Below are 15,976 nucleotides of genomic sequence, written 5' to 3' on the forward strand. Positions count from 1 at the left end.
ACTGCAGAGAAAGCAGGCAGTTTTCCCCCATGACCGAGTGAGGACAAACTGTTTTCAGTGTGTAAAGGCAGGGAAGCAGAGCTGTTAGTCAAGCACAGGTTAGAGTTGACCTGCATAAAACAACTTTTTTTTCCTGATGTTCAATTCCTGGTTAACAAGGATCAAAAGTAACAGATTGCTGTGTTTTTGTTTTTGACCAACTCGGTTTCAACATTTCTGAGTTCAAGTGGACACTATCAAAGGTTGTCTCAAAGTGTCTTCTGCCCAGAAAACAATGTGTTGGAGCTGCTGGGAAAACTATATCCTGATGCTTTGGTGGACATATGAGTTAAAAATCCAGAGAGACTACCGAATATTAGGGAGATTCTTAAACAATGTGGTGGACAGACATTACAGACCAAGAGCAACTCCTAAATACATTCATTTTCCATAATCATTTTATAAACATTTCTAATGTTAATTTTAAACTTCATGAGTTCTAAACACAACAATAATGCATTAATCGGACAATTTCTGTGGGTGGGTTCGTCGGGCTGTAAACGCTTGTCACTTTTCTTATATAAACCTTCACAGTCTCTCTGTATGAGGAAAGATTGCTGTTCTAAAAGACATTTCAGGTGCACTAAATTCAGTAGTGAGAGGAAAAACACATTCAGCTTTTACAACTGCAACTATAAGTAAATGCCTTAAATTGCACACTCCACTCTGAACTGAACAGTACTTGTTAGTTTGCGGTAGAAGTACCCAGAAGCAGTGTTCAGTCAGTCAAACAATCAGTAGGGGGGTGCAAGCTCCACAAAAGCTACATGTAAATACAGCTGCACCATGCGCATGTCTTTGCATAAAGCCTCTCATGATGACTGCAGGATCGAAAAAGCAGTTGCAACCAACATACTTAGAAAACAAAAAACAATAATCCTGGTTCATTATTTATACTTTTACAACATGCAAACCAGGTCATATCCATGGATCCACATGAAGCATCGTCCAGCAGTTAGTCATGGCCGTGACTCGATTTAATTACTGCTTAATGTGAAGTACGGAGACACGGCAATCTGCATCGTGGGCAACAAGAGGTGTGCCCACATATGGACACGTATGGAGAGCGGCACAAAGGAAGTGAAAATTGAACATCTGTCCCCTTTTTCCTTTTCAAGCCCCCCTGCCAAAGAAAGCTGCTGCTGCACCTGGACATGAATTATAGAGAGGCACTTGGAAGGAAGAGAAGAAGAGGAGAGGTGAATGGAAATAAGGGGATGGGATAGGTTCCACATATACCCCATCTGGAGGCACTCACAGGTGAGGAAAGGGGTGGGGAGGTCATGATCAATTCGAAGTCAATAGTACCAATAATACCAATAAAGAGTATCACTGTGATATTGCTTTCTATATGTTGCTTTAAGGTTGAAATGCATTCAGAACTACCCATATTACAGGTGTTAATATATTAAAAAACAAAGACAGCTCATTGTTAAACCTTGAATGATGTTCTTATGAAATGGCCCTCAACTTCTACTCCACATTTTCAGACAGCTGTAAACCTTTAGAGAAAAAAATATATAATTATAGTCAAAGAGGAACTACAAAAGCAAATAGAGCTTTGAAGATTGAAAGCCCAAAATGTCACCCACCTGCTTTGAAGCTCCCTGGCTCGCTTTGTTTCTCTACACTTGTAGCTCACAAAACCACAGACACAGAGCACTGCATTGAGGGGCCAATTTAGCATGGATGTACCATTAAGAAGAACAAAAAATGCACAACACTCACCCAAACACACAAGCTTAGACAGTAATCTACTGCAGAAATACAAGGACAGATGAAGACGTACACACACACCTGGGTTCATTGAGCAGATGTACGGCTGTCCCCCTTTGATTTGTTCCAAGCCTTTGTGTTTTCAGCAACTGAAGTGTCATCTGATGCCTCCTTAATAGACTGATACGGGTCTGTTGGTCCATTAACGGGAACATCTTCCAAAAAAGTTTGTTTATCCTCAGGCTATATTCTAATCTTCGAGATGAAGCAGTGTTTTTATTGATCATTTATTTGTGATCATTCAGTAAGATTAATATAAAAAACACATTAGACAAAAACACAAAGAATGAAAAATCAGCCAACCCAGTCTGCTACACATTCAGTCCAAAAATTCATTTGTTTGAGCATCACAACTTAAAAGCACAACATACATTGTGCATAGGCATGCAATAAGATTCTCACTCAATTAAAAACACAAGTGTAAAACCAAGAAACAAAGTAATTAACATGATCTAATTACCTTTACTTAAAGCTGAAAAACAACAGCTATTACACTGGTCGAGATAAAATAATTACTTTGACTACTACATTCACTGTATAATTCTATCTGACTTTATTTGTTGTCAACATAATCTGAATACATAGGAATCCAGAAAGTGAAAGAACATAGATGAGATTCATTTTGTTTAAAGTCTTGGTGGTTTTATGTACAAACAGTAAAGGTTCTTGTTTGCTCTGTGCCCTTGCCTTTCTACTTCTGTCTCTACCCAACCAATCAAAATGCAGGAAATCACCTCTTTTCTGGGCCAATAAAATATTAAGGTATTAATCACTGATCATGTACTGTATGTTTTTTATAGGTTTGTGTGCATCCCCTAATTCTAATGCTGCACTGAGTAAATGTCCGTATAGCCTATATCAATAACTATCAAAGTAACTTACTCTGTCTTTTCTAGCAATAAATTATAAATTCTTCCCCAGTTTTCAACCCAACTCACGCCTTTCATTTAGACTCATGTAAAACGTTATTTTAGATAACATAAGTAACAGTGCAACATTATTTTTTGTGAAATAATAAATTTCACAAAAAAATTTGAAATTTAGTTTCAAATTTTATATAACTAAAAACATCAGTTATATAAAATAATTTATTATTTTTTTCTCCATCAATCATTTTATTTCTGTCTTTTGGAATCTCTTTGCATTTTCTGCCATCATGAGGCAGAATTATGGCATTTGCATTCCATACAAAAAGTACTATGTGCAAGTTTGGCTTCACTAATAGTTAATGGGAACTTCCCTGACTGCAACATTTCTGATCCTCTTTAAAGCAAACATCTAATCAGCCAGTCACTTGGCGGTAACTCAGTGCAATTAGGCCTTCAGACACGATCAAGAAAATGCAGTGGAGCTGAGAGCAGGCTTCAGTGCGGGGAGTAAATGTGATCCAAGTGACTTTAAATGTGGCTCGGTCATTTGTGCCCACCAGCTGGTTGGGAGTTTTTCAGCTGATCTCTTGGATTTTCAACCATCCTAATAAGGACTGATTGCCCAAATTAGACGTTAGCATCCAGCGAGTGTCTTCTTAGAGAACAATGGCCAGGCTGGTTTAGGGACAAATAAATGTAATAGTAACTTACATAACTACTTATTGCAATCAGAGAATAGAGGAAGGTATCTCTGCAGAAGTCAAACCTTGGAGACACAGTAACAGGCTGTACTGGTCTACCTGAGTACAGAAGCAAAGAATTTTCACCCCTGTTTAACCAAAGCGTACCTATTTTCACCCTAGCTGAGAATGGTACAGTGTGTAAAGCTTTAAATCAATAAAGCATCAGTGCTTATTCTGGCATTTGGAATGAAAACAGGGGACTTAGCGAAGTCTGCTTTTCCCTTAGAAATGCTCAGTATAATACAGCATAATGATTAATATTCTCAGATTTGCTGTTGTTAAATATGGCTTGTAGCAGGAGTGAGGAAGAATTTCATTTGCATAGCTGTTTGTATCGGCTGTTTCATAAAGTAGCATCCATTGAGTACACAAACCACTGCGCACAGAGGAAACATGCTATGAGTACCCGCTGTTCTTGACATAAGGACCATCGGCACATGGTCTCTCAATCTGAGTAGCTATCACTAAGGGCATGGGCATGGGAGATGAAGGGACAGGGGAATATATAGAGGGATGGGGGTTGAACGGGTCAAGATGAAGCAAAGAGAGAGTGAGAGATCATCACTGTCGACAGGACTGAAGTGGAGGTTCTATATTCTGCAAACAGACACAGAGAGTTGTATGCCTTCATCCCTATGAACTACAGAGAACAAAACCTTTTCACTGCTGATTTTAGAGAAGCTTATGTAGCCTTTTCCCAATGCAAAAGATATCAGGTCAGTTCTGCAGATCATATTCAGTTAATCATCATTACAGCTTTGAGGGAAAACGTGTTGTTTTGTCAGTTCACAGAACATGAAGCTAGTGAGCCGTTTTGTCATTAACTTTGCCACCATGTGTGAGAAATGTTCTAGTGCCAGCGCAGGGCTTAGCTGGAAAATTAAATTATGGCAAATTCCTCGGTCAGATAAAAATGGCATCATCCACTCTTTGGCTCAAACCCAGCTGGAATTCATTATAAAATTTGGTGTCGCATAATAACAAGTCTCTGCTAACTGGAGTTCTTTTTACCCGAGTGCCAACAACGTGTTTATCAGCTCTATGTGCAGAGATGTATTTGGAAATAGGATCAACATAAAAGGCTGTACCATTGAAAATATGTGTATTCTCATTGACTGATTTTTGTCTGAGGTGAAATGGTCATAAAAAATACATTTTGTGTCCTGTGACTTATTTCTGTATTGATTTTGGCATATGTTTAATGTAAAATACTTATCAGTTTTCTGGCAGAGGCCACTCTTTTTGCTTTTTTTTTTGTTAAAATGTCCATTTATCTTTAAGAACCCATAATTCTGTTAATGGTAACAAGGTTCCTGGGTTTTTGAAGGAGAAACAGGCCCACAACACAGAAACTCCTGTAGGCTGAGGTATTGCTCCACATATCATCCCTGGTTTTGCATTCACCTGAAATGTCAGTTGTTAAACACACTTATTCTTAGTCTCATCTGACCAACAGATAAAATACCAGCAGTATTGCTGTGAGACCAACCTTTTAAAGTATCTGCCTTATCTAGGTCTCGGATGTGCTGGACTTCCTCTCAAGAAAAGTTAGGACCTTTTTTACTACAAAACTCCTGGTTCAATGCAAACAATAAATATTTTTACATTGAACATTTCATTGTGCTACCATTTGCTCCTACATGCTGAAGATTAGAGGGATGAGAAACCAAGTAGGAGAAACATATTCTTGTGCAAATTTACAAATGTTTCCACACACATTTTGTGTGTGTAGAAAATGCAGAAAGCAGAACAGTAAGTTAAGTCCTCCAGCTCCACCTCTCATCTCTTCTTGTGGCTAGTAATATCTCAACTAAGTTCTGGCTGGATGTATGCATTCCACATAGTTGTTTTTTTACCTTGCTACCAGAATATCAGAATTATTCGTACCAGTGGGATGTTGTTAGGATGTGCTTTCATACCAGGTTAGTCTCACCTAAATGTCAGAAATCAGAAAAAAAGTACCAGTCCAAGCAGTTAGTCTGGAGACTTCTTATATGTTACTTTGCTGATGACATGCCACAGGCAGAGACAAAGCACATGGATTGAGGCAGTGGGTAGAGAATCTCAAGGCCACTATGCAGAACAAAAGCTCAAAGATCCAGGACTAGATCAGGAAAATGGCCCCCAGCAACAAACTGCAAACCAAATGCCTCAGGCAGCAGAAACTCATGGTGGAAAAAGAGAAAGACAAGCAAACTCCATGAAAGAGTAAGTCCCTGCACAGCATGAGCCATTGGCAGACTCAAAAAGTGGCTGAGATCCTGAGAACTCCCATCAGTGGCTGTAAAAAGCTGATCTGAAAGATGCCACAGAGGCTCTAATTGTCACAAGTACAGGTTTGGAACAAAGATAACATGGCCAAGGAACTTGTGAGGGATAGAAAAAATTCTTTCAATCATGTAGGTTGTTGAACTGGATAGTCTTACACCTTCATGATTGCAATAGAAGATAAAGTATCATCCAAAGAGCAATGTAGAGTTGCAAAAAAAGTGTTGTTTTTTTTTTTTTTCCATTGACCGACTGATTTCTGGCGCAGTTTGAGAGAAATCTTGTGTCTATTCGCTTCACAACTATTCACTGCAGTGTTCCATGATCAGTGTTCAACAATGTTTACTGAGTTTCTCACTGTGCTCCACTTGTACTTCGCTTGATGTGGGACAATGCAACACCATCGTCACGTGGCATAAGAGATACAAAGTAATGAATTTCACAGTAAAGTGTCCATCAGAGGGAAAAAGAAAGACAAAAGGACAAAACAACCATGAAACCACCTACTCACAGCTAAGGGCAATATTTGAATCAGCAATTAACCCAACAGTCATGTTTATGGACTGTGGGAGGAGACCAGAGTTTGCAGAGAAAACCCATGTATGCACAGGGAGTAGATGGAAACTATAAGACCTCCATCACAATTTAAAATCAAAACATTCTTGTTGCAAAATATCTCAGCTTAAGACAGTGTCACTATGCAGACTGATATTAAAATAAATCTGTGAAAAAAAATGTTAAACCTAAAGTGAATCAATTAAAGCTTTTTCTTCAAGAACAACGAATTTAAATTTGCAAGGTATTCCTTCTGGTCTCAAATCAAGAGTTTAGACACAAGCACAGTTTAAGAATCGGGAATGTACTGGTTCAATTTAGAAATGCTAATTGTTGATAAGTAAAAGGCACCTTAATGCTTTAGCATCATGCTTTGACACATTCTGTGGTTAAGCCGACTGCTCTGTTTCCTTCTTGATCCATGCCTGCTTTCCGTTTCAAAGCTTTTATCCATCTCTGAACAATGCATATTCAGTTTTTGTTTACGAGCTCGTGGTCTCGGTGGGTGTTTGGGAAAGGTTTGGAGCACCGTGTTTCACCCCCTACTCATTAATCTCCCACAGTTCGCTGATAGCTTCGTTGTGTCCACTAGAAATTGCTTTCAATTATTCACGCCCATTTTCCACAAATACCTTGGAGACGGAATTAGCAAATAAACAATGCCAGGCGACACTAATCCTCGTCTATTGCACAGATCCTTTTAATGCACTGGAGATCAGGCCGGCTGTTGACAGGCACCTGTTACTGTCTTTAGCTGACTCGCAACAGCAGCGTAGACACAGTAAACACGTTTAAAGCGCTGCCTCTTTGACCCCAAACTAAAGGTGCAGGAATAATACTGAGGCAAAACAGAGAGGAACAGAGCAAGAACTGGAAGAAGATGAGTGACAAGGATAAACAGGATGAAGGGAAAGTGTGAGACAAGGCCCGGATTCATCTTCTGGAACAGTCTCAGATCGGAAATTTCCTGCACATGACACCTCCTTTCACTGTGACGAACGAAAAGAGTCAGTGGTGACGAATCCTCGCTCTCCGGGGTTAGATGTGAGCACAAAAACAAGACGTTTAAGACTGATTTACAGTTACTGGAATGTTGTTTTTTTTTAAAACACTCGTCTTTGACAATTTCAAGTATTTTCTGTTCCTGGAGGCGCATGAGGATGAAACAAATAAAAAATGAATGTGACCTTGGAATTAAAAAGATGTTTAACACTGTGTTTCTGCTGAAACAAACACACAATATTTAACAGTTTACTGTGAGTCATGCAGCTCTGGTTATCAGGCGCCCTGCAGCATGCATACATACACACACACATACACGCCGACAGATGCATGTGTGTGTGTGCAGTGCATAAATTACCTACGGTAACAGTGAGTAAAGATTTCTGTGATCAACAATGCATAAGACAGGAAAGTAGGATGTGTCATATCGGATAAGCATCACTTCAGGTTTATATATTCATGTGTGCATGTAGATACTGTATATATGTATACGCAGGTGGGTTTGCCCTCTAGCAGGCGGGTGGATGGTGCACAGAAGCCAAAAAAAGTACCAGAGAGACTGAGAGAACATAGCAGGAGTGACGACTGAGAAGTATGCTTGTAGCCGAATGACACATACACACAGGTTTTTTTCCACACACTCACTCACTCACTCACAGAGCCGGGGGCAATGGAGGAGAAGAGGACTGAGGAAGACTTTGATCACCGAACTGAGCACATTCAAGCACTCAACCAGAGAGTGCAGCCAGTGATGAGGAGGAGAGTGCCCAGGGAGGAAGAAAAGAGGAGGGAGAGGGGGGAGATGAGGAGAAAGGAATTCTGTTGTTTTCTGACCTCTGCACTCATTGATACAGATGTTAAGGTATGAACAGGTACAGGTGATCAGGCATCCAGCACGAATCCAGCCATGCTCAAAAACCAGCAATGTTTTTCCTGACATGATTTGTGATGGAGCCAAACCCTGGATGACAAAAGTAATTTCATTTCAGCCCCTATGTGCCTGGACATGAGCGCCCCGAAAAGAAGCAGTAGCATTCTCAAGATTTGATTCACACTTATTTCTTCAGCTGCTGGTGGCTTGCTGACTTCTGAAGGGTTAATACGCTGCAACACCAAGCAGAGACACAGGTGTGTCACACAGGAATCCCTACAGATCATAGTGCCATCCAAAAGTATTCACACCTAGATGCACAAAATTAGGCGTGTGTGATAGACCAACATAAAGCAGTAAATAATTGTGACATGGAAATCTTCATATCTTTGCAAACAAATGTATGAAAAGTGTTGTATATATGTGTAATTAGCCCATTCTTTTTCTTCTCAAGCTCAGTCATTGTAGATGGAGAGCTTCTCTGAACAGCAAGTTTTGACTCTTGCCACAGCTACTTCCTTGAAAATAGATCTGAACTTTGACTGGGACCAGGGCACCTTTTTCCTAGTAACTGTTGTGTCCCCTATTGGAGTCGTGGCTAATGTTGTCAAAATAATTTCTATTTGAACATACAGTATATTCAATACTAAAACTGTTTCAAATGGACATGTTCTTGCTATATATTTTTCTCAGTATTGCATTGAAATACTGAAATTTTAGTACTGTGATTATGGGTCTTCTTATGATTAATTTTTAGAACAAGTTACTAACCTTTCAGGTTATTAGAAAGAAGGAAGCTGTTGGACCTCTCTAATGACCTCCAAGACTTTTACAAAGCAGTGGACTCTGACATTCATGGAAATTAGAGACCACAACTGTCACTGAATAGCTGAGACCTGCTTCAGGATTCCTCTAGAAACACTTACAACTGACATATTTCAACATTATGGAACAAACTCACAAGGCAATACTTCTTGATTTCCTCATTTATGCTCTTAGGTTTAGAGACAATCCGTGCAAAGAAAAAAACATGGCACTCCTCTATTGGTTGCTTTGCAAACGCCAGGCAGTAGCACGTCAAATAGAATTGCGTCTAAAAATGTCAACTTCCCAAGATGCAATTCTTTTGAATATTTTAGATAAGCTCTACAAAAGAATCTGCACATAGGTGGATTTTGCACAAATAATTTGGATTATTTTCCACAGAAAAATCGGCAAATTGGTGAATCCTTAAATACCAGACTGCAAATAGGTGGGGGTCCATTGTATTAATGCAATGGCTCAAATACACACGGGAGAGTAATATTTACTAATCATGTGACTTTTAAAGGTAATATGTTGAACTGGATTTTATTTAGGGGTGTCAGAGTAAAAAAGGCTGAATACAAATATTTGGTAAATATTTTTTTTGACTGGTAAATTGTTTTCACACCACTTCACACATGTCCCTTAACATTCGTAAGGATTTGAGATTGTAGTTTGACAAAATGAGGAAAAATTAAAGGCGCATGAAAATAACAGCAGTATTCATTGTAAGATGGGGAGCCAATGGAGCTACAGATTCATCCTCCTCTCCTGAGATGCAGGTGGATAAACCATGGTGCTGTTTGCGAAGAGAACAGGTAATTATCGCTGGCATTTTGACAAGTGTTTGCCAGAGTGAAGGTCAACTCTGTCTGCGTGGGAGATCTATGCTAATCTGCTCAGCTGGAAAAGACTACCACTCACCACTCAAATGGTAGCTGGCTCCATCACGCAGTCACAGTGTTTCCATTTTAGAGTTGTCTGCAAGGGTTCTTGTGTGCGTTTGAAAGAGGGCGAGCGCAAGTGCGTGGGCCTCTGAGCACATCTTACATGGCCTCCAAAGAGGAGACAGAAAAGACAGCCAGAACCGGGCACACAGACAGACAATTGGAGTGACAGGTAAAAGGATTCAAGTCATACATAGGCTGCCTGTCACATGTCTTTAGTACAAAGCAACCTGTCATATTTAACACTCCGCACCTCTAGTTTATGCTTTTGTGTCATTTAAATTATTTCCTATTTATTCTACAGCTTTTTATCCAGAATTATTTGTACACAGACCATAAAAAAGGAAAATAGAAAAGGTGAAACGGAGTTGATTGGTCTGGACGGGTATCAGTCTTTTTTAATTATCAGGGCAGATCCTCACCACACATATCAGTACCTGCTGGGGGAAGATGGTCATTTCTATACTGATGTGACTGAAAATGTTTTATTTCCTAAAATGACCCCAGTAAGGATTTAAAAGATACATTATGTACTGAATGTCTAAGGTATGCTTAAAAAAAAAAAAAAGTACACCCTTTTGTCAGTTTCTATAGTTCTATGTATCAAGGTCATTCCTAAAATGTCTTTTCCAAGTTATTAAATGATATAAATCTAACCTAGAGGGCATAAAGGCACACTGCTGGTTTCTATATGTCACTATTTATTAAAGAAGGAAGAAAAAAATCTGAAAGCTAAAACTAGATACATTCCTGCAGAGCATCTTTATCAATAATAAATGGCATCGCATTTGACTGTAGGAGACAAACCCAAACCACCACCATACCACCTCCTTGATTTATTACTGCCACCAGATGTTTCATTGATATGCTGTGTTTGATTTTAACCAGACACGAAGCTGTGCATTATGACTAAACATCTATACTTCTCTTTTCTTTTCTCTTTTTGAAGTTTGTTGTTTATTCAGATGCAATGTTGCAAAGCCATGCCACACTTCCACACTTGTACTCTCCAATTGTCTTTGGAGAGTACATGGCAGTATCTGTTAATATTTGTTGCAATTTCTCTGGACATTGCACCATCTGTTACCCTTGTAACCCTTCCCCAATTGATGATCTGCTGCAGTGGCTTCTCTGGTGCATTTTGACCTTTTGATTGTGGTTTTCCACTCTTCGTTTCAACGGTTTCAGAAACATGCAACAACAAGATCTTATTCAATATGTTTGCTGCAGCTTTTAATGTAGCGGTAGCTTTTAATGCAGTGTTTAATGATATAAATAAGTCCTGAATTCAGCTCTTTTTCCACTTGATTTACTTTGAAAGTTTTCCGTCTCACTCATCACCTCCTTGGTTTTCACTTACGTGTGACTCTGTGTGTGTGGAAGACAAAAAAGACAGAAGCTGAGGCAGGAAACACGGGGGCCGACATTGTCTGCGTCCACATCTCTGCGTGTCTCCCTCGGGGTGACAGCCATGTGTCAGGGTCCCTGCTCTCTTTTCCAGATGGCCCAGCAAGTTGCTCCCAGGGTCCTTATGATCCCAACGTTCATTGACCAAGGCCGGGGTTCTCACGGCCTGGGGGCCTGCCGGCTCATTGCTATGGCTTGGCCTCTGGGGCCTTTGAGGCCTCTATGGGGCTCCGGGGTCGCCCAGCCATGACAGCCAAGACAATAGGAGTGTCCTCACCCAGCTCCCCACCCTCCACCTATCAGCCATGGTTAACACATACATATCCCATCACAAATACTGGTGTTTGGTCTGGACATCCTGATCCCATCTGAGTCATCATGCTTCAATTTTTTTATGCAAAACACTCAAATTCATTAGGAGTACTTATAATCACAGCTATAAAAGCGGCATATATCACAAATCAAAAGAAACAATCCCGCCAGGATATAATTGTACAATAACACTTTATGAAGCCAAAGCACTCATCCTACATATAAAACCGCCTACATACTTGCGAAGAGCACAAACGTGTAAGTGGATCAAATCCATCATCTGCGATAAAACGTCACTCCGCGGTGAGCAAAAGCAGCTCTGGCAGATCTATTATCCCCCCACCGAAGGTGATTTACATGTTTAGAAATCACTGCGAGGAAGCAAGAAAAAGTGGAGTTCTAAACAACTCATTCCAGTGTCGCTTTTTAGCAGCTTGGCTGCCACTTCATCAAATATTGAATAAATCATTTTCTTGGCGCAGTATGAACACAGCTGCAAAAAAAAAAAAAAAAAAAAAATAGAGTTGCACACATCCACACACATGCACGAACAAACACGGACACACAGAATGCCTTGTAGTTTTGATAAAGCAGCAGCTTTCTCTTTTGTTTCGTAGCCGAGCAGGGATTAGGCAGTGCCGGGCTTTGTCCTGCAGTTTTCCAGTTGAGCAGCACACAAGAGAACTCTACCTCTACTAATACAGTCAGACCTCCCAGCAGGCCTTTCACCGCACAGCCGCTAAGAACCTGCTGCAGAAAAAAGATGCTTTTCAACGAGTTATCAAATCTCCTCTATACTGTCCGTGCCTTTCAGCCAAGTCTTTTTGTCTTTTCATTTCAAAGGGGCATTGAACGCATCGAATGGAACTGATGGGCAGATAGATGGACAGCAGAATGTAGCAGAGCCATATTAATCTTGTTTAGATACCACAGGGTACAGTGAACTTTATCAACCATGGAGGTTTAATTTATGCTATAATATAGACTAAGTAACTGAAACAGACACTCCTCCAATTTTCTGACCTTTAAAGACAAAAAACATTGTAAGAAACATAATTGATTTTTAAAATAGTCAATAGCTGGAGTTTAAATAGTAAATGTAGGATACACAGTAACTCCCGATAAGAAGTTGTGTTTATTGTTTCAAAAACAATAAACACTTAAAATGCTTGTGACAATCTGCAGTTTTTTCTAGTTAAATTCTTAATAAACAATGACTAAGCAGAGATAGACCCTGAGAGACCACATAGGATGATAAAAAATATCTTAGAAATAACAGGACAGGAGTAACACACCACACACAAATCGATTTCACTCACCAACATTCAGATGTCAGACGGGAAATCTCACAAAACCTCTCATGAGTTCAGGATAAACAAACATGGCTGACTGGGAAGAAGCAATGGGGGTAGTTTGTGGATTATATTTAATACAGAGAAAGCAATGCAACTCAACGTTTTTTCCCAATTTTAGATCAGAGCAGTCCCAACATCCTTCTGGGCAGACGAGGTAACTCTCAACACATAGCAGGAATATCTCTTAAGATTTAGCGCCATCTAAAATAATATGGACATCTTCAAGATGTCGGAATGGGGAAATCGGGACAAAAAGTGTTTGCCAAATGTTAGGACAAACATTTTATCTTTTTCATTGAAAATAACCATCAATGGGCTAACAGATAGACTGCAAGCAAAAAACCCAAAAAACAAATGAAGCATTTTGTTTTTATGTAATGCAAAACACGTCTTCTTTCAGAGGTAATGAATGAGAAAGAAAAACAAAACAAGACAAAACATATTCATTTGCAGCTGGTTTAAAAAAAAATGTCTCCATAAAAATTGCTGAATTTTCTGGATTTTTTATTTATTTATTGCTTAACTAATACAAAGCTTCTCACAGCAGACTGGGTTCTGGACGCAGGCGGGGGGGGTTTGATGAGTTCATTAGGAGGCCACGTCACTTATGCACAGTCACACATAAGGCAAAGGTCAGCCAGGATTACCCAGGTGGCCACTGTATGTGGGCGTCACTTTGATTTTCAGATCGCGCCCAAACCATGCGGCTCCTCTGCAACCCAGGAATGGCTTGAAAATCATTGTGCCTTTGCCACATCGTGTTGAAGTCAATGTCAGTGATTGCTTTGTGTCACTGGAAAGTGAAGATGAACGCTTTTATTTCAGATTGCTTTGAACATCGGGAGGAGGGTGGGAACTCCTGTCCACTTCACACTGTTTTGGGAGTACAGGGAATAAAGCTTGTGCCAGGACTCTTAATCTATCCCCTCTATGATCTGTTGGTGCCATTTTAATACATTTCAGAACCACATCTCATGTTTATTTGGGATGAAAGTGATTTTTTTTTTAATTATGAAAAGCCCTTCCCTCCACTTTAACAAATTACTATTCAAGCTGGCTGTGCTCATAATTCATCACTGTGGACCAGGCTCATGATCATGTTGACATAACATTTGGTCTGACATTTCAGCCTAGCTCATGGCTGTCATTAGCTCTCACCACACGAAACCTCATCACAATCAGTCACATGTGGTAGGAGAAGCAAAAGAGGACAAGAAAATAAAAAAATAAAAAAAGATGAACAACCTAGAACCTGCCAATCTAAACCCATCACCCATTGTCCAGACTTTCTCCAACAGGAAAGTGTCAACAAATGTTTGTTGCTTCAAACAACACAAAAAAGAGAGACTAGGAGCAGCAACACAACTCTGCCAATAACGCCATTTTGATTCCACGAGGGGAATATTGGATCATACTGAAACCTCGCTGTTCTGCTCGAAGTCATTTCCGGCTGAAATAAGGACACACTTTGAACAAACACACTCGGTTGACTGACCGGAGCACTGACAATAAGCAGAGGAGCGTACTGACAGCGACCTGTCACTGGGTGACAGATCCCCATCAGTCTACATCAATCCAGTGCACACTGCACACATACAAACTCAGACTGGCCAACACAAACCTGTTTCCAAGCTGTCAGTCTGCTGGACCTAACAAACCAAACAAACTGTCCTGCGCATTGTGTGCAAGCATGGCAGAGGAAGGATGGTGGGATCATCATTTCTGTTGCTGATGCTCAGTGTTGACAATCCTCTTAAGGACTGGAGATGATGAAAACCCACAGACCTGAACTGTATGCTGAAGCAAAGACTGTGACAAAGTGAACTGCCTTGTGAAGGTGAGGTGAATTGGAATGAATGTCATCAATGGGATCATTCTGAGAGGGTGATAAATGGAAACATGTACGTTGGTCTTACCTGCAGCTTGAACCAGGTCTGCAGTGGTCATGTTTTTAGGATTTGGGCCGACCCTGAATGTCATTGCAGGACCCAGAACTCTGCAGACGACAAGTAAAGAAGAAAAAAAAAACACCAAATGAATATAAAAGGACCTGTTTCCACCTATTGGTATCATTTGCTGCATATATTGGTCAAATTAATGCCAATGTGAATCTTCAATGTGGATTTAACCCACTTTCAGCATGAACATGGATGACTGCTGCAGTGTCCTAAAAGTTATTCTGCTGTAGCTGAGAGTACAAGGCAGTAGCAAATTCTATCTAGTGATTCAAAGAGAGCTTTGTAAAGGACCATACATTAAAATTTTCAGACCCCAATTTTAATGTATACCATACCAACTAGAGCAAAAATAAAGTCTCAATATGTGAATTTAGTACCTGAATTTTTCTGAAGATGATGTGAGTCACTATAGGTTTTGTGCTCCATTTCAGTTTGAGTATGTCCAAAGAGCAAATTACAGTCATTGGCTGAGCACCCCTGCACCCCTTTACTATAACACTGAAGCTTGTACTCTTTGCACCCATTCTCTTCTGTCTGGCCTTGAGTCAGCTACAGACTTCTCTCCCTGGAGCAAAATAATTGCTGAAGGTCCCCGAGGTTGGTCATGGAATAAAATCTAACAACTTCTACACACTCTGGTACGATCCCTGGAGATAGTCACAAGGGAGAAAAATAACAGTCTAGCAATGTGTAAAGAAATACCCCACTCATGACCTTCTTATATCACAAACGAAAATATTTTTTAGAAATCAAAAAGCATAAACTAAAACAGACTATTTTTTGCTAAAGAAACCTTTATTGTGTCTCTGCTTCATAACAACGATCAGCAAACTAATGAAACACATTTTATTCCCCATGAATGATGAAAACTCAAAGGAAATATCAACAACAAATAAAGTTTTTTCACAATGAAAGACTGAGATAATTGGCTCTAGCTTGAGACACTAAGGACCAAACAATGCATGTGCAAAAAATATTGCTGTACAAGCCAAATGCATTGCCCCTTAATAGTGAGGCAAATTTTTATATTGCAAGAGCTGATGATTCAGCTTGTTAACAAGTGCTTTGAG

The 15,976-nt window shown here is 39.9% G+C and overlaps 1 protein-coding gene across 1 annotated transcript in view; it reads right to left on the minus strand.

The window, feature by feature from the left end:
• The window catches only part of ptprn2 (protein tyrosine phosphatase receptor type N2), a 154,898-nt gene that overhangs the window by 81,985 nt on the left and 56,937 nt on the right, over positions 1-15,976 (minus strand). The window contains exon 10 of the mRNA XM_032551111.1: positions 14,865-14,944. Within this exon, the coding sequence (XP_032407002.1) occupies positions 14,865-14,944 (80 nt within the window). The remainder of the gene's footprint in view (positions 1-14,864; positions 14,945-15,976) is intronic.

The sequence above is a fragment of the Xiphophorus hellerii genome, chromosome 21 (genome assembly GCF_003331165.1).
Source record: "Xiphophorus hellerii strain 12219 chromosome 21, Xiphophorus_hellerii-4.1, whole genome shotgun sequence".
Lineage (NCBI taxonomy): Eukaryota > Metazoa > Chordata > Actinopteri > Cyprinodontiformes > Poeciliidae > Xiphophorus > Xiphophorus hellerii.